This window comes from Pongo abelii, chromosome 8 (assembly GCF_028885655.2).
Source record: "Pongo abelii isolate AG06213 chromosome 8, NHGRI_mPonAbe1-v2.0_pri, whole genome shotgun sequence".
Classification (NCBI taxonomy): Eukaryota; Metazoa; Chordata; class Mammalia; order Primates; family Hominidae; genus Pongo; species Pongo abelii.
In genome coordinates this window covers 76,190,164-76,209,261 of record NC_071993.2, presented here as the reverse complement: position 1 = coordinate 76,209,261, position 19,098 = coordinate 76,190,164, and the positions used below count along the sequence as shown (strand labels likewise).

General features: G+C 37.5%; 1 protein-coding gene across 12 annotated transcripts in view; it reads right to left on the bottom strand.

Annotated features, from left to right (window-relative positions):
• HERC4 (HECT and RLD domain containing E3 ubiquitin protein ligase 4) overlaps positions 1 to 19,098 on the bottom strand; it is a 154,391-nt gene that overhangs the window by 121,862 nt on the left and 13,431 nt on the right. For all 12 annotated transcript variants that reach the window (XM_054523391.2, XM_002820893.6, XM_054523396.2 and 9 more), the window contains one exon: positions 2,107 to 2,266. In XM_054523391.2, coding sequence (XP_054379366.2) covers positions 2,107 to 2,266 — 160 coding nt within the window. The remainder of the gene's footprint in view (positions 1 to 2,106; positions 2,267 to 19,098) is intronic.

Here is a 19,098-nt window from a genome sequence, read left to right as displayed (position 1 = left end):
AGCCACCATGCCCAGCCTATTCTGATTACTCTTACGAAAATCTATAAACACTAGGCAGGACACAGTGGCTCACGCCTGTAATCTCAACACTTTGGGAGGCCAAAGCCGGTGAATCCCTTGAGTCCAGGAATTTGAGACCAGATGGGCAACATGGTGAAACTCCGTCTCTACAAAAAATACAAAATTGGCCAAGCATAGTGGTGCACGCCTATAGTCGCACCTACTAGGGAGGCTGTGGTGGGAGGATTGCTTGAGCCCAGGAGGTCAAGGCTGCAGTGAGCTGTGAGCATGCCCCTGCACACCAGCCTGGGTGACACAGTGAGACCTTGTCTCAAAAAACAAACAAACAAAAATCTATAAACACCAATTTTTGGAAATCTGTTTATAGATACTATATGTAAAATTTACAAAGCTGGCTGACATCTCTAAGCCACCTAGAAAAAGCCTTACATCTAAAAAATGATTTGGTACTGAAATTAAAACCAAAACTCACTTGGCTTCTTCCTTTTATAAAAAAATTCCCACTGAAATACTCAATGGCCCTTTAAAACCTGGTAATATCAGTAAAAACTATGTATATGTTACAACAAATCAGATCAAGCCATAAAATTTCGAAAAACTGAGAAGGATGAAAAGCAGAAATACTTTAACATACAGCTTAAAGTTAATACAGATGTTGAGCACATACAAAAATAAAGATATTTAAACCAAAGAACTCAAGTAAATTCTCTTTCAGGTCCCCATCCAGGTTCATAGTTGTTATTATTGGACAACCCTCATATAAATTTTATACATAATAAAATTCTCTCCTTATAATTAACTTTCTTTCCATTTATTATTTACCTATGTATTACTGACTAAAGTCCCTTAAAAGTGAACAGCAACAAAAGTTTAAGGATCATCAGACTGGTAGAGTAAAAATAAAGGAAACTAGAAAGTTTTGCCATGAATCATGGTTTTGAGAATACTGACTCAGAAGATCTAACATGCAAATCTCTTTTCATCTTAAACACAGTTTTTTAAAAATCTTAAATTTAAAATCCTGTTCTATAAGAATTACTATTACTAGGAAAAAGAACAAAAGAGTTTAAAGAGGTCAGAATTTGTGTAAATTTTAAAACTAAGTATGAGTTAATGTATTATTCATGTATCTGAAATAAACTGAATACTGAAATCTGTATACTTTTACCTATGTAATTCATGCTGTTAAGAGTTTTTAATATTAAAACAATGATTAGCCAGGCACAATGCCTCACGCCTATAATCATGAGTACTTTGGGAGGCCAAAGTGGGCAGATCTCGAGGTCAGGAGTTCAAGACCAGCCTGGCCAACATGGTGAAACCCCATCTCTACTAAAAATACAAAACATTAGCCGGTCGTGGTGGTGGGCGCCTGTAATCCCAGCTACTCGGGAGCCTGAGGCAGGTGAATTGCTTGAAACCAGGAGATGGAGGTTGCAGTGAGCCGAGATCACACCATTGCACTCCAATCCCGGCAACAGTGCGAGACTCTGTCTCAAAAACAAACAAACAAAAAAGGATTATGCCCTATGTAACTGTGTAAGACCAAAACATTGATGAGGCACTGCTTATTTTTTAATTGTGAAATAATTATATGATGAATTAATTAAATTGTGCTCACCGCTATGTAAAAAGTGGAAAGTGACTAAATTCTTTTTACAGTAAGCATGTTGGACTTCTATATTCAACAGAAACAATAAAGACTAAAAAAAAGACAAGTTAGTGAAAAACATTCAACAAACCAATATTTAATTAATATTTCAATAGCAGGAATACTCAAGATAGCAGTAGTTCAAATTAGTATAACCCACTAAAAAAATTTGTAATGAAGCAAGTATTCCCTATCCTTTTTTTACAGACATAAGTTCTATTGATTATAGAAAAAATATAGAGTATATAAAAATAGCAAACCAATCAATAGCTCAATCAACATAATAAGCAAGAACCAAACTCTTATCAAAGGACTCAAAGGGGAGAAATAATGAGATGTCAACTCTTAAATGCCCAAAGATAAGCAGAACAATTTAGATTAACAAATTTATTTTAAAAGATTGTTAAGGACCTCTTTCTGGTCACCTTTGTTACCTGGGTACTCTGATGCATTCCTCTGATCCTACCAGGCCAAGCTGTCCATCAGAATCCAGACCCCACGCATACACCTGGCCTTTGTCATTTAGTGCTAACGTATGAGCTTCTCCACATGAAACAGCTACAATATTTTGGGCATCCAGGGCAACAACCTGCTCTACAGAAATCAAGAAGAGAAATATTGCATTCTAGTACAGAAATCAAGGAAAAAGATATTGCATTCTAGTTTTGAACTTCCAATAAGAACAAAACACATTCTTCATTTTATACAAACAAGCTAAAGAAATGCTTTAACACACACTAGATATAACCAGTTATTTTGAACTATTCAACAAATATGTTCCACACATAATTCTCATTGTGGTAAACCACAGATAAATATATCATAGGGCATAATCAACTCAGAATATTAAGTGACCTGAACATTTTGGAAAGAAGTTAAGGGTTTATAAAGATTCTCTCAGAATGTACCTTCTATTCAAATCTATCACTAATAAAAGAGTCCAGGTGAAAAAAAAAGAAGAAATCGTTTAAATAACCTGGGCTGCTTGATTTTAACAATAAGATCATAACTGACACATATATTACAATGTATATGCTGCCGTGAAGTGATTCTCAAATTAAGGAAATAGGCACGGTGTGCTGGCTCACGCCCATAATACCAGCATTTTGGGAGTCCAAGGAGGGCGGATCGCTTTAGGTCAGGAGTTCAAGACCAGCCTGGCCAAAACGGTGAAACCCCGTCTCTACTAAAAATACAAAAATTAGCTGGGTGTGTGGTGGTGCATGCCTGTGATCCCAGCTATTCGGGAGGCTGAAACAGGAGAATCGCTTGAATCTGGGAGATGGAGGTTGCAGTAAGCCAAGATCATGCCACTGCACTCCAGCCTGGGTGACAGAGCCAGACCCTGTCTCAAGATAAAAAAAAAGAAATTAAGGAAATAATCTGAATTAGTAATTTCTGAATGGAAAACAAATTTTTTAAAGATCTCATAAATAAAGCATCTATTAGATACGGTGAGTAGAGAACTGAAAAGCAGTAAACCATGACCGACAGGGTTTCCATTTGTGGACTGCCAACTTAATATCAAAAGATACATGTGGTTAAAATATGTTCAAGTTTTAAATCAGAAATTAACTTAAAATATTGGCCCTTAAAATACTGGCCCTACTACCAGTAGCCATCAACTGACAAATCAATAAGGAAAGTGAATTTGTTTCTCTTAGTCCTCAAGATGTGTTTGTCAGTTTTTTTTTTACTAGTATCACAAGTTTTTTAAAAGACGCCATTTAAAATTAACTTTCTTTCAGCTTAATAAGAAAGCTATAATCATTGTCTTCAACAAACTAAAAGTCTTAATGTTGAAAGTGGTTAAAACTGGATCAATTAGGGTTTCTTCAGAGGCATAGTTTAGCTCAATTTACAAATGCAGCTGTTCAATAATGAAACAGACTGAACCAAAGAGGCTGAAATTCCTATCTATACAGAAATTCAAATTGTATCTAGATTACTATCTTGCATTCTGGAGCGGGAGGTTAGCCCTAGATAGCCTCTAGGAACCTGCACAACTCTAATGATGTATTAAGTACTTACCTACTCCTGAAGCTTCCAGTACATGGAAGTTTATTACACTAATATCTCATTTTTTGTATAGCTTTTAAAAAAGTATTTTACAGAAACATACAAAAACAAAAAAGGCAAGCAAGATATGACACACACTGTTCCAAAAAAAATAAAGAAAAAATACTTAGAAGTAAAGCATCATTTGTTTATATCAAAACATTCCCATAAATCTTAATTATGAAGAAGTAAATGTTTAAAAGATCTGTTATCTCACAGAGGTTCCAGAAAAAGCCAAGTTCTCTCCAGAACAATCCTCAAAGGAAGTAGCAGAAAATGATAGGATGACAAGACACATAAGTAAGACTGCTTGCTTGGTTCAACAATAACAAATTAATAGCATCAGCTATAAAGATAGCAATGGCTGTAAAGTCAAAGGTACCAAAATCCACGAAACAAAGAAGCAATCATTTATATTAAACAGTTGTATTGTACACTTCTTGTGCTCCAAGCACTGGAGAGAGAGAGAGAATAAAACAAGCGTCCTAGCCCTCAATGAGTTTACAGCCTATGGAAAAGCAGGTGAGATAAAGACTGTGACTAAATGCTAAGATAAACATATACAAAAGGCATTAAAGGAATATGAGCTATTTATGTAAAAAGATAGTCCAGGCGAGGCAGCTCACAACTATAATCCCAGCACTTGCAGAAGCCAAGGTGGGAGGATCACTTGAACCCAGGAGTTTGAGACCAGCCTGGGCAACATAGTGAGACCTCGTCTCTACAAATAATTTTTTTAAAAATTAGCCAAGCATGGTGGCACACCCCTGTGGGGAGACAGAGTGGGGAGAATCACTTGAGCCCAAGCAGTTGAAGCTACAGTGAGCTGTGATCACGCCACTGTATTCCTTCATAGGCTACAGAGGGAGACCGTGTCTCCAGGAAAAAAAAAAAAGAAAAAACATTAAGAATTTTGGAAGACAGTGAAAACTAGCTGAGTCCTGAGCTGAGGTAAGAGAAAGAGAGTCCATGTATCCATTTGAGGAAATCTGAGTTACTTGTTATAGCAAAACCAACAGCAAAGTCAAAAAACTGATGAAAAAAATGAGACAAAAAATATTATTCATCTCAGACAAAAGAATAACATCTCCAGTTTTTATTGACTTCTAGGGAAAAAAAAAGGTCAGTAATTCGCATGACAAGTGGGTAAGAGATGTGAACCAAAAGTTCACAGAGAAAAAAACAGAAATGGCCTGTAGAGAAATGCAAATTCAAACTACACTGAGAAGCCAATAATAGATTCACTTAGAAAACTCATCAAGCTATACATATATTTTCAATTTTGCACTTTTCCATATGGGTTAAGCTTGAATAAAAAATCTATCAAGAGAGTAAGAAGACAAGCCATAGCCCAGGAGAAAACATTTGCAAAAGATACAGCTGATAAAGAAGTATTAAGCCAAAGTAAACAAAGAATGCTTAAAACTCAACAATAAGAAAACAAACAATCCTATTTTAAAAACAGGTAAAAGACCAAAACTGACACCTCACCAAGGAAGATACACAAATGGCAAGCAAGCATACAAACAGATGTTTAACTTATATGTTCAACTTATGTCCCATGGGAATTACAATTTAAAACAACATACCACTACACACCTATTAGAACGGCCACAAGACAAAACACTGACAACACCAGTTGTGGTGTCAAGGACGTGAAGCAACAGGAACTCTCCTTCATTGCTGGTGGGAATGCAAAATGGTACAGCCACTTTAGAAAACAGTTTGGCAGATTCTTACAAAACTAAATATACTCTTACCATATGACCCAATTCCTTGATATTTACTCAAACACTTATGTCCACATAAACACCTGCACATGGATTTTTTTTTTTTTTGAGACAGGGTCTCACTCTGTTGCCCAGGCTGAAGTGCAGTGGCATAATCACGGCTCACTGCAGCCTCCCAGGCTCAAGCAATCCTCCCACCTCAGCCTCCAGAGTAGCTGGGACTATAAGCACATGCCACCATACCCAGCTAATCTTTTAATTTCCTGTAGCAACAGGGTCTCACTATGTTGCCCAGGCTGGTCATGAACTCCTGGGTTCAAGTGCTCCTCCCACCTCAGCCTCCCAAAGTGTTAGGATTTACAGGCATGAGCCACCACACCCAGCCCACATGGAAGTTTCTAGCAGTTTTATTTATAATTGCCAAAACCCAGAAGCATACAAGACGTCCTTCAGTAGGTGAATGGATAAACTGTGGTACATCCAGACAATGGAATATTTAGTGCTAAAAAGAAATGAGCTACGAAGCCATGAAAAGACATGGAGGAAATTTACTTAATAGTAAAAAAGCCAATCTGAAAAGGCTACAAACCACATGATCCCAACTATATGACAAGCTGGAAAAGACAATGATGGAGACAGTAAAATAATTAGTGGTTGCCAGGGGATACAGAGAGGGAGGGATGAATAGTCAGAGCACAGGGGATTTTGAGGGCAGTGAAACTATTCTACATGATATTACAATGATGGATACATGTCATTATACATCTGTTAAAATCCATTTAATGTGTAACACTAAAAATGAACGCTAAACTATGGAATTTGGGTGATAATGATATGTCAATGTAGATTTGTTGATTTTAACAAATGTGCCATTGTGCTGCAGAACATCCAGAAAGCTGGGGAGGTGGTGCATGGTAGGGGACAGGAAGTAGAAGGGAACTCTTTATTTTCTGCTCAGTTTTGCCCTGAACCTAAAACACTGCTCTAAAAAGAAAGGGTATTTTTTAAATTTGTTTTTTAAAAAACCCACATACCAAGATACCATTTATTCATCTGATAAAAATCAAAAAGTTTGATAACAGTTCATGGGGAAAAAGGCACCCTTGTACACTGTTAGTCTAAAAACAAAACAGTACAACCTCTATGAAGAGAAATGTGGCAATATCTAACAAAACACTTGCATTCACCCTTCAGACCTAGCAATTCCAATTCCAGGAATTTGTTCTACAGATATACCTCTGTGTATGTGTATATATATATTTGCAGCACTATATACAATAGCAAAACACTGGAAATTCTCCAGTATCCAAAAGATTCCATCTACACACTGAAATATTATGCTTTGCAATTTAAAAAAAAAAAATCAAGAAAAGAGGAAACTACACACTGTTATAAAAAGATCCCCAGGATATATTATCCATTGGGGAAGAAAAAAAAATAAGATGTGAAATAGTGTACATGATTTGCTATTTTTTGTGTAAGAGGAAGAAGAAAACATTCATATTTGCTAATATTTTATCTACATTTTAAAAACTTTGGAAAGATAGGTCGGGCAGAGTGGCTCACATCTGTAATCCCAGGACTTTGGGAGGCTGAGGTGGACAGATCTTAACGCCAGGAGTTAGAGACCAGCCTGGGTGATGGGTGTCTGTAATCTCACTACGAGAACTGCCTGAATCCAGGAGGCAGAGATTGCAGTGAGCCAAATTCACACCACTGCACTCCAGCCTGGGTGACAGAGTGAGACACTGTCTCAAAAAAAAAAAAAAACTTCGGAAAGATACACAGAAAACAAACAAACAGGCACAGTGGCTCACGCCACCTGGCACTTTGGGAGGCCAAGGCAGGAGGATGGCTTGAATCCAGGAGTTCGAAACCAGCCTCGGCAACATAATGAGACCCTGTCTCTACAAAAAAATTAAAAATTAGCCAGGCATGGGGGCAAATGCTTGTAGTTTCCACTACTCAGGGAATTGAGGTGGGAAGATCTCTTGAGCCTACGAGTTCAGGGCTACAGTGAGCCGTGATTGTGCCACTGCACTCAAGCCTGGGAGACAGTAAGACGGTCTCAAAACAAAAAACAAACAAGGCCAGATGCAGTGGCTTATGCCTATAATCCCAGTACTTTGGGAGGCTGAGGCAGGCAGATTGCTTGAGTCCAGGAGTTCAGGACCAGCCTGGACAACAAAAACCCCATCTCCACTAAAAAAACAAAACATTAGCCATGCACACCTATAGTCCCAGCTACTCAGGAGGCTGAGGTAGGAGAATCACTTGATCCCGGGAGCCTGTGGCTGCAGTGACCAAGATTGCACCACTGCACTCCAGCCTGGGCAACCAAAGTGAGACCCTTTCTCAAAAACAAAAAAACAACAACTAACAAGCTTAGTTACTTAGACGGGATATAGGCAGAGGGAACAATAGTGTGGTCAAATGTAAGAACTAAGCTTCTCAATGTGTACTTAAATTGCTTTGATGTTTGAACCATGTGAATATATACTGTCTTTTCAAAACAAACAATAAATAAAATGTAACTTAAAAACGATAAAAGAAACGGACCCTTAAAGTAGTTAAAGCAATGTATTAAAACCATTGTTTTCATTTTAAAACTAATCTGAGCTCTTTCATCTTTTTCAACATACTAAATACTGAAGATAATTTTTGTTCTTTGAGAATTTTAGCCCCATCAAATTATTGGGAAACTAACTTTGAAAGTGGATAATGACTTCAGCAATACATTATTATAAAAACACACAACTTAAGAATAATATTTAATAGCTGACTTTTCAGACATCAAATACACAAAATGATAATTTCACTATAATTTTTTAAAAACTATCTATTTTTTCCAAATGGCTCATCAAAATGAATAATCTCAATCATTTTTCCCCAGTATCCTAGAAAGTCATATCAATGGTTTGTTGAGACATTTTACATCCAAGTCAAATTCTGGTTGAATACTCAAATCAAGATGGCCTAAAAAGGGAGATAATGACAAGCAAGAATGAAGAGAAATAAATGAATCCAGCAAAACAAACAAAAAAATTCACTTACAAAGCCTGGCCCAGTAATGTTCTGCGTAAGAAAGGGATGCAAAAAAAACTCATGCCAAATCTAACAGCTAACATTTATTATTTACTATGTTCCAGGTACTATCACCAAAGTACATTTACCTTTAAAGGCCAATAACACAATTAGAAAACGGAGAGTTAAGGGGGATTAAACCACATCAATTGACGATAAGTAGAAAAACCGAAAGACCAAAAAAAAAAAAAAAAAACCAAAGAAAAAACTTCACACAAGTCCATTAAAAAAACTATTGAATCCTTTGATAAATAAGGGCTACAAAATGTCGAAATTACAAATGTTTGATGCTAAACTTGTTGGAAAGGTTTAATAATAGCATATAATCATTATAGTCAACAGTAATTCTGAAATAAAAAGGTATGTTATTTAAAAATATAAATACACACGACAAAATATATGGCAAAATGTTAACACTATTTTTTTTTTTTTTGAGATGGAGTCTCTGTCGCCCAGGCTGGAGTGCAGTGGCGCGATCTCGGCTCACTGCAAGCTCTGCCTCCTGGGTTCATGCCATTCTCCTGCCTCAGCCTCCCGAGTAGCTGGGACTACAGGTGCCCGCCACCACGCCCAGCTAATTTTTTTTTTTTTTTTTTTTTGTATTTTTAGTAGAGACTGGGTTTCAACGTGTTAGCCAGGATGGTCTTAATCTCCTGACCTCGTGATCCGCCCGCCTCGGCCTCCCAAAGTGCTGGGATTACAGGCGTGAGCCACTGTGCCCGGCCAATGTTAATACTATTCTTTTAACTTTTTTTTTTTTTTTTTTTTGGAGACAGGATCTCACTCTGTTGCCCAGGCTGGAGTGCAGTGGCGTGATCTCGGCTCACTGCAACCCTGCCTCTGAGGCTCAAGTGATCCTCCCACCTCAGGCTCCTAAGTAGCTGAGGCTACAGGCTAATTTTTTGTATTTTTTAGAGATGGGGTTTCACTATGTTGCCCAGGGTGGTCTCGAACTCGTGAGCTCAAGCAACACGCCCTCCTTAGCCTCCCAAAGTGTTGAGATTACAGGCATGAGCCACCGCGCCTGGCCTCAACTTTTCTTTATGTTTCAAAATGTTCATATAAAAAGTGTGAAAAAAAGTATCATTGTGTTCCTATCAGTATTTATGAGTCACAGTATTTCTCTTCAAGAAAAGAAAAAAAGAGACATTTAATTTTTGGAGGCACAGAAAGGAAAACACAAGTGGAAAAAATTGCCTTTTGAATTCATTTTTCAGAGACATAGGCAAAACCTGAAAAGATAAAGTGCTAGACAGATGAAACGTATCAACTTTGTAGATAACGACTTGAATACATCTCTAATAGGTCCTTGTTCATCATTACTTCTGGTTCTTCTTACACTTCTATCATTAATCACACTTTTGAAAACACTAATGGCGCATCGTTTTACCGAGCAGAAAGAGGGCATCCTTCTTTGCTTCATAAAGAAAGACTTTCATTTTTAGGCTTATTTTTAAAACAGTTACAATGATCAACCTAATGAAAATTTTCATTTCTACATCATCTGTGTCCTTCCAATCACCTTTGTAGGCAAATCCAACTTTAGTGTTTGTTTGCTTACAAACTACATCAAGTACATTTTTCTGCACAAATATCATTAAAAAAAAGAATACTGTCTCACATACAGGATAGACAGGTCCAGGTTCTTGTTGCAAAATATTACATAACAAAGTACTTCCTGTTGAATGAGTAACTGGGTAAGAATATCCTATGTCCTCTGGGACCTCAGAAATATTATCAATTAAGCTTGTGAAAATTCATACAGAGTATCATCAACTCCAATTCATTGTGTAAGAGTTCACTTATATGATCAATTTCACCATCATAAAGTGCTGCTCTCTCTGATATGTCTGAATTATGAAACATCTCCCTCTGTCAATTTTCTTCTCTTTGCCATTATGAACAGAGAGCGAAAAATTCTATATTCTTAATTGTGGACAATGAAAGCTACAAAAAGAGAAAAATAAAAGCTACAAAGATAGAGACTCCAGACTTGTTTTATACCTTCTTAAAAAATGACACAACACTCTGTACAATGCACGAAGAAACAGAAGGATGCTAAATACTGATAGTTTATTTCACTACTGCATCACCCTTTAAGAAACCACATCATTCTTCCACTTATTATTTTAGTCTTTTTATTCTAGTCTAGCTGGGAATAATCAATTCTCACTATCTGCAGTAGTTATGTCCTATAAAGTCACCATGAACACTGACTTAGCAAATATTGAATCATTGCCCCTAAAGAAAATACAAGGTAAGGTTCCTGCAAGCCTCTGGTCAGAACATTTTTGTCAACTGATAAATACATAATTTTGTTTTAGGGATGCTTCCGTTTTAAAACATCTCATTTAGTATGCATTTAAGCACTACACTTTTTTTTTTTTTTTTTTTTTGAGACCAGGTCTCTCTGTTGCCCAGGATGGAGTGCAGTGGTGAAATTACAGCTCACTGCAGCAGCAACCTCCTAGGCTCAGGTGATCCTCCTGCTTCAGCCTCCTGAGTAGCTGGGACCACAGACATGAGCTACCACACCCCACTAATTTTTTAATCATTTGTAGAGATGGGGTCTCCCTATTTTGCCCAGGCTGGTCTTGAACTCCTGGACTCAAGTAATCCTCCCAAAGTGCTGGGATTACAGGTTTGAGCCACAGCACCCAGCCTGGGGACCATTTTAAACAGCAAAATCACCAATAAGATGGGCAAAATATGCAAAAAATGTGGCATTAAATATATTACAAAAAGGCCACTTGTTTGTAATGACAACTAGAACAAAAAGGCAGAGCACTGCCTTGAACCTCCGCTGATAAAGTGCACATTTGCTGACTCAAGTATTTGGCAGTTCTGTGAATGCCCATGTCCAGGAATGACCACAAACTAAAACACTGATCATTTTATATAGAGAACAAAAATCTCTGTTGATGTTTTATGTTCACGTTAACAGGATCTAGAATCAATAGTTTTATGAAGAGTGACAAGCATATCCACGTTGAAAATTTTTAATACTGAGGTCAGAAGGAATATACTTTGTCAAATACCTATTTTAAAGAGATCATTTCAACTCTTTAGTACATGTTTAAAACCACCAGAGCTTCAGTTTCAAAATCCTCTGTCCTACCATGCCTCATTAGTTGTTAAAAATACAGATTTCCCCTTCTCTTCTCTCTGAACAACTCAAAACTCTAAACTAGGGCAATGCAGAGTGTACCTAAAATCCATGCCTAAAAATTTAACTTTACAGTTCTCAAGATACCATACTATAAAATAAAAAAGATATTGTAGAGCTCCATTCTTACACATGTATGCAGAGAAAAGATTGGGAAAATGATTACCAAATTTAACACTGGTTTTTTTATAAATTCTTTTTTCTTTTCTTCTTTGTTTTATTAAACAACTGAACGTGCAGTTGAAGTATTTTATTTTTTATTTATTTATTTATTTTTATTTTTTTTTTTGAGACCGAGTCTCACTAACTCTGTTGCCCAGGCTGGAGTGCAGTGGTGCAATCTTGGCTCACGGCAACCTCCACCTCCCAGGTTCAAGAAATTGTCCTGCCTCAGCTAACCACGCCCAGCTGGCACCACCACGCCCAGCTAATTTTTTGTATTTTTAGTAGAGATGAGGTTTCACCATATTGGCCAGGCTTGTCTCAAACTCCTGACCTCAAGTGATCCACCCACCTCAGCCTCCCAAAGTGTTGGGATTACAGGCATGAGACGTACATCTGTCCCATTTTATGATTCTGACTTTTTAAAGATAAAGATATTAATCACTTGGGATTAGTGAATAACATCAATGAGCAATTCAGATTTGTTTTTAACTTTAAATAATTACACTGCTAATTTTGTTGCAGAGAAAACAAATAACCAAAGGCTACTTCGCTACTTCGCTCAAGGCATAAACTTCCCTATTACTGAACAATAACAGTGAAATTATTGTTTAAATAAAACAAAGTGCAACTATTGTTTACTAATACTTTTATATTTTTTTTTTTATGTTGTTTCTATTTTTGAGACAGAGTCTCGCTCTGTTGCCCAGGCTGGAGTGCAGTGGCACGATCTCGGCTCACTGCCACCTCCACCTCCTGGGCTCATGCAATTCTCCTGACTCAGGCTCCCGAGTAGCTGGGATTACACAAGTGTGCCATCACGCCTGGCTATTTTTGTATTTTTAGTAGGGACGGGGTTTCACCATCTTGCCCAGGCTGGTGGTAACTGATACTTTTAAAAGGATCTCTAACATGATGCACTTAACAATCATCACAAACTGTAAGACAAATTCAGAATTAAAGAAACAAACAAAACTAAAACATCAATAAATTAAAATTTTTATTCCCTCTAATTATTACTAATAATTACCAGTAGCAATTTGGAATGGTACAATCTATAGCCAAGAAAGTATTTTAGTGGGTTCCCTGATAAAATCTAAAGTTAATATAAAGTAACCTACATGTCTTAGTTGACAGCAAACAATAAAATGTTTATATGAAGAAACAATTAACAAGATTAAGAAATTATTTGTAATGGATATGTTAAGTTCATACCCCTTTTATATACTTATATAGAGGAATACAATTAATATATATAAAGAGCTTATGTGCCTGGCACTAAGCTTAGCACTTTAATTACTTAATCTTATTTAATCCTCATAACACCATGAGGAGGTTATCCTTAAGCTTCACAGATAAAGGCACTAAGTTATAAACATTTCCGTATTTATTGAACCAGTCCTTTTGTTAATATTCAAATATAACATAGTTATGTTTCAATAATTTACTTCCAAAATATAGTTTTATTTTTACTTAGGGGCATTACAATATCCTTTTTTCTGAGACAGAGTCTCGCTCTGTAGCCCAGGCTGTAGTGCAGTGTCGTGATCTCAGCTCACTGCAACCTCTGCCTCCCGGGTTCAAGCGATTCTCCTGCCTCAGCCTCCTGAGTAGCTGGGATTACAGGCACCGGCCACCATGCCCGGCTAATTTCTGTATTTTTAGTAGAGGCGGGGTTTCACCATGTTGGACCAGGCTGGTCTCGAACTCCTCAGGTGATCCACTGGCCTCAGCCTCCCAAAGTGCTGGGATTACAGGCGTAAGCCACCATGCCTGGCCCTTTTCTTTTAAAGAAGTACTATCTGGATGTCTATGAACTGCTAAAATTAATTGCTTTGAAGAGGAAAGAAGAGGTAAAGGTGAAATATAAAGACTCCAACATAATACAATACAGTCATATAGTTGCTTTAGTTCAATTTCTTTAAAAGACAAGCCAAGAATGAACCCTCAGAATATATTAGTAGAGTTTTAAATTTTAAATTTTTCACTGTAATGTAGCTGATGGGGATCAAGTTCATTAAAACAAGAGTCTATGATCTTCCTTTCGTAAGACACAACCAATAAAATACATTGATCATGTGCTCATTCAACAACCCTGCCCTGAGTTCCTTCTATGTGCACCATAGCATTTCACTGCGGTTTTAGCAAAGACATGTAAGACAAGGTTTTCTACCATCCAGGAGATGACATGGTAGGGAAGATCATTGTAATGGGAAGACAGCGATGCAATTTATTAAGTTATTGAATTCCATGGACTGTACTTGGTAGTACACAAAATGTGTGACTTGAATTCCTATGAGTGACCAAGGAGTAATGACGGAGACGGTACTTTAGCTGGGCAAATTTCAAGACAGAGAAACTGAAATATACCTTGGAAAGATTAACCTGGAATTAATAAGAATGAACTGGAGCAGGGAGATCAGTTAAAGAGCTACTGGCCACAGTTCTCATGTACACCAGTAATAGTCCTGAATGAAAACAAAGAATTTTAGATTGAGAGAGGAGGAAACTAAGGACCCAATAGTTTAAATTAACTCAAAACGACATAGTTAGCTATTTGCAAAGGAAATTAAAAAACAAGACAGTCACTTAGAAAAATAACCAAAATCTGGCAACTGGGTCAATGTTGGTGCTACAGGAAAGGAAGAGACCCTAAAGTAAATTTAAGGTCTGAACCTAAGTGAGTGCAAGCATTAACAAACAAGGAAAAAGAGTTGTTTTTGCATTTTGTTTTGACAGATAAAGATAGCTAACTGCAATGGCTTCCATTTTAAATGTTTCTTTTTTTGTTCTCCACAACTTAACAGTTTTATACAATTTCAAACATACATGTAATATATATATATATTTGTCCTTGATTTTCTTGACGTATAAATTTCTCTCATAGTCAAGCACCGTATAACAGTGGGTACACAGTTTATCAACAACACACTAAGCCAAAATTTTATTCAGATTGGTGTGAAAATAACAACAAATGCAAAATAAGAGTAGAGAAGTATGATCAAACCATGCACTCTACATTTTAAGGTCAGCTCATCATTTTGGGAAGGGCAGGGCTGGTTTTAAAAGTATAACTAACAGTGGCTCATGCCTGTAATCCCAGCACTTTGGGAGGCCAAAGTGGGTGAATCACAAGGTCAGGAGTTCGAGACCAGCCTGGCCAACATGGTGAAACCCTGTCTCTACTAAAAATACAAAAATTAGCCGTGCGTGGTGGCAGGCACCTATAATCCCAGCTACTTGGGAGGCTGAGGCAGGAGAATCACTTGAACCCGGGAGGTGGAGGTCAAAGTGAGCCAAGATCACGCCACTGCACTCCAGCCTGGGTGACAGGGTGAGACTCTGTCTCAAAAAAAAAAAAAAAAAAAAGTATAACTAAGTATATTTACTCAAGTGCCTATGATCCTCAAAATATCAGTACACAAACTACACCTTATTATTTTTTTTTCTTTTAAGACAGAGTCTTGTTCTGTTGCCCAGGATAGAGTGCAGTGGTACAATCACTGCAACCACCACCTTCTGGGTTCAAGCAATTCTCATGCCTCAGCCTCCTGAGTAGCTGGGATTACAGGCATGCATCACCACACCCAGCTAATTTTTTCTATTTCTAGTAGAAATGGGGTTTCACCATGTTGCCCAGGCTGGTCTTGAATTCCTAAGCTCAGGCAATCCGCCTGCCTTGGCCTCCCTAAGTGCTAGGATTACAGGTGTGAGCCACCATGCCTGGCCGCCTTATAATTATGAATGATTAAATAACCTTTTTTAAATCAATGATCAATCTAATTTCCATCACGTATGTGCTTCTCACAAGAAAAAAAAGGCATCTTTAATTCTTTTCTTTTTTGGTATCATTATTGTATCTTTAAAGTCTGAAGGTAAAGGAATCCAATTCATTTTATATCGCTCCAATAAAGCATTACCTCTAAGTACCATAAACAAACAATTTTTTTAAATTTTGGCATAGTCTTTGAATAAGAGCTCTAGTAAGGTTAATTGAAGACTAAAGGCAAAGAAGTACTTTCATGCCTAGCACAATATCAGGGGCACAGTAGGAAGACAACTGTCTGTTGAATAAATGTCTGAACTTCAGGCATAAATGAAAAGATCTGTATTGTATATCTGGAGGTAATTATGAAAGCAATATAGTTTCCATACAGGACAATATACAGTCATTAGGCAAATATGAAACAGCATAATACCGCATTACCGTAAGGCAGACCTAAATTTAAATTCCCATTCTAATATTGTTTTTTCTTCTAGGCAAACACTTATTGAATACTCACCATATGCTAGGCATTGTTCTTTGCACTGTTAGGTTTTATCTTTATTTTTCTGAGACGAGAGTTTCACTCTGTCACCAGGCTGGAGTGCAGTGGCGCAATCTCAGCTCACTGCAACCTCCACCTCCCGGGTTCAAGCAATTCTCCTGCAGCTACTCTAGGAGTTTGGCATGATTATCCTAATTTTAGAGAAGAGAACACCTAGGCACAGAAAGGTTAAGCAATGTGACCAAGAAAACAGATCTAGCAACAGAGCCAGGATTTTTATGTAAGCGCTCTAATTCCAAAGCCTACCCTTAAAAAAAAAAAATTGAATGGGTAATATATTTATATTTTGTTTAAAAAGGTATGCAGTGAAAAGTCTACTATGTATGTTCTCCATCAACCCAACTCTCACCACTTCTTTTCCCACCTCTACACCAACAGTTACCAATGTTATTAGTTGTATATATCCTCCCAGGGTTTTTTGTGTATCTATAAAGCAAATGCAAGTGTGTATTTTTTCTTGTTTAAAAAATCCAAAATGTAGCTCTCTATACATTACTCTCTACACCTTGCTCATTTTACTTAATGTATATTAGAAACTGTCTTTAAAAAAAGTTAATACGTATTACTGTTTTTTTAGAATTTTCCTAGCTACTTTTTCTTTTTCCATATGAACTTGAGTATATATTTGTCTACTTCCCCCAAAAGCCATTTGACATTTTCATTGGGATCATACTAAATTTACAAATTAGAGAAAATTGACAGGTTGATGTGGTTGAGTGTCCCTATCCATAAATGTGGTTTTCATTTGCTCAAGTTTTTTGTGCCCCTCAGTAATGCTTTCAAGTCTTCATCATATAGGTCTTGCACATTTCTTACTACTTTATTCCTGGGTTATTTTGTTTCTCTCGCTATTATAATATAATATTATATTATTATAATAATATAATATTATATATTATTATAATAATATAATATTATATTTTGTTTCTCTTGCTATTATAATAATTTGGTTTCTTTTCTTCCATTGTTCTAATTGGCTCTTGTTCCTACTCAGCTTTAATTTCAACTTTGGGAGAATTACTTAATCTTCTGGAGTCTAACTGTTCTCACCAAAACACATACTTTTGCAGGATAGATATAAGACTTTTGGATAATGAATAAAGAATTCAGCACAGTACCTGGCACATAATGGAGGTTTACTGTTATTATCTTTTTAAATCAGCATTATAATGTGTAAATAATATTCTTTTTGTTTGCTTGTTTTTGAGACAGAGTCTTGCTGTGTCGCCAGGCTGGAGTGCAGTGACACAAATAACAGTGGCACGATCTCGACTCACTGCAACCTCTGCTTCCCAGGTTCAAGCAATTCTCCTTAGTCTCCCAAGTAGCTGGGATTACAGGTGCATGCCACCATACCCAGCTAATTTTTGTATTTTTTTAGTAGAGACGGAGTTTCACCATGTTGGCCAGGCTAGTTTCAAACTCCTGACCTTGTGATCCACCCGCCTCGACCTCCCAAAGTTCTGGGAATACAGGCGTGAGCCGCCGCATCCAGCCATAAATAATACATTCTAAATATAACACTAAATTTCTCTCCAGTTATACGGCTTATGCATTTATTCACCCTATACAATGCAGTACCAACTTATAATGTGTTTCCTTTTCCCCTTATTCTCAGTTGCAGAGGCTCATTCAACTTCCTAACTGAAAATATGAATAGTTCTATGTTCTGGTACAGGTAACATCAACCACTCAGTCTTCTACCTAGTAACTCTTCAAAATATAAGGTTCATTCCTATTAGAGAGCCTAGTTATGAAATCTATAGCTAAGCAATACTTGGATTAGAAATTACATATATGCTGACTGATCAACTGTACTTTGTATCAATTGTGGGAAGCAATCTAAGATCTACTTTATCCTCGTTATGCCATCCTAAAAAAAAAAAAAAGTCACAAATGTCTTCTAATAATGTATAGGTAAAGTAGCTAAACTTTCTTCCAATTGCTTTTCAGATACTCCTAATTCTGTTCTTTAGGACCGCTTTTAGCCTCACCTCTTTCTTCCCCACACCTGTTTCCCTTTCACAGAAGCAACAGCATTATCGCAAAAGGTGTATTTCCCAATAGCTCTTGCCTACATTGCCGGCATATATCCAACTTATAGTTAAAATTACTTCAGCTACTAGTGGAACCAAAAGCAACTTATACCTATGTCATTGCACCTTCTGACTGCAAAACCTTTGTTTCCAGTAAGACCTGGAGGGAAGTCCTGAAGTAAAACATAGTAATTAAGAATAGGTTTGGCACTTTGGGAGGCCAAGGCGGGCGAATCATCAGGTCAGGAGGTCGATACCATCCTGGCTAACATGGTGAAACCCCATCTCTACTGAAAATACAAAAAATTAGCCGGGAGTCATGGCAGGCGCCTGTAGTCCCAGCTAATCGGGAGGCTGAGGCAGGAGAATGGCGTGAACCCAGGAAGTGGAGCTCACAGTGAGCCAAGATCACGCCACTGCACTCCAGCCTGGGCGACAGAGCAAGACTCTGTGTCAAAAAAAAAAAAAAGGAATAGGTTTGTGTCAGCGAAAGAATAAGCAAATGGGCTGGGAGCAGTGGCTCACGCCTGTAATCCTAGCACTTTGAGAGGCCGAGGCAGGCAGATCACTTCAGGTCAGGAGTCCGAGACCAGCCTGACCGATATGGTGAAACCGCGTCTCTACTAAAAATACAAAAAAAATTAGCCGGGCACGGTGGCGGGTGCCTGTAATCCCAGCTCCTTGAAAGGCTGAAGCAGGAGAATCGCTTGAACCTTGGAGGCAGAGGTTGCAGTGAGCCGAGATGGTGCCACTGCCCTCCAGCCTGGGTGACAGAGCAAGACTCCATCTCAAAAAAAAAAAAAAAAAAAAAATCTGTATATGAAAATTCAGGTTTACAAAAACAGATGGAGGTGGCAACCAT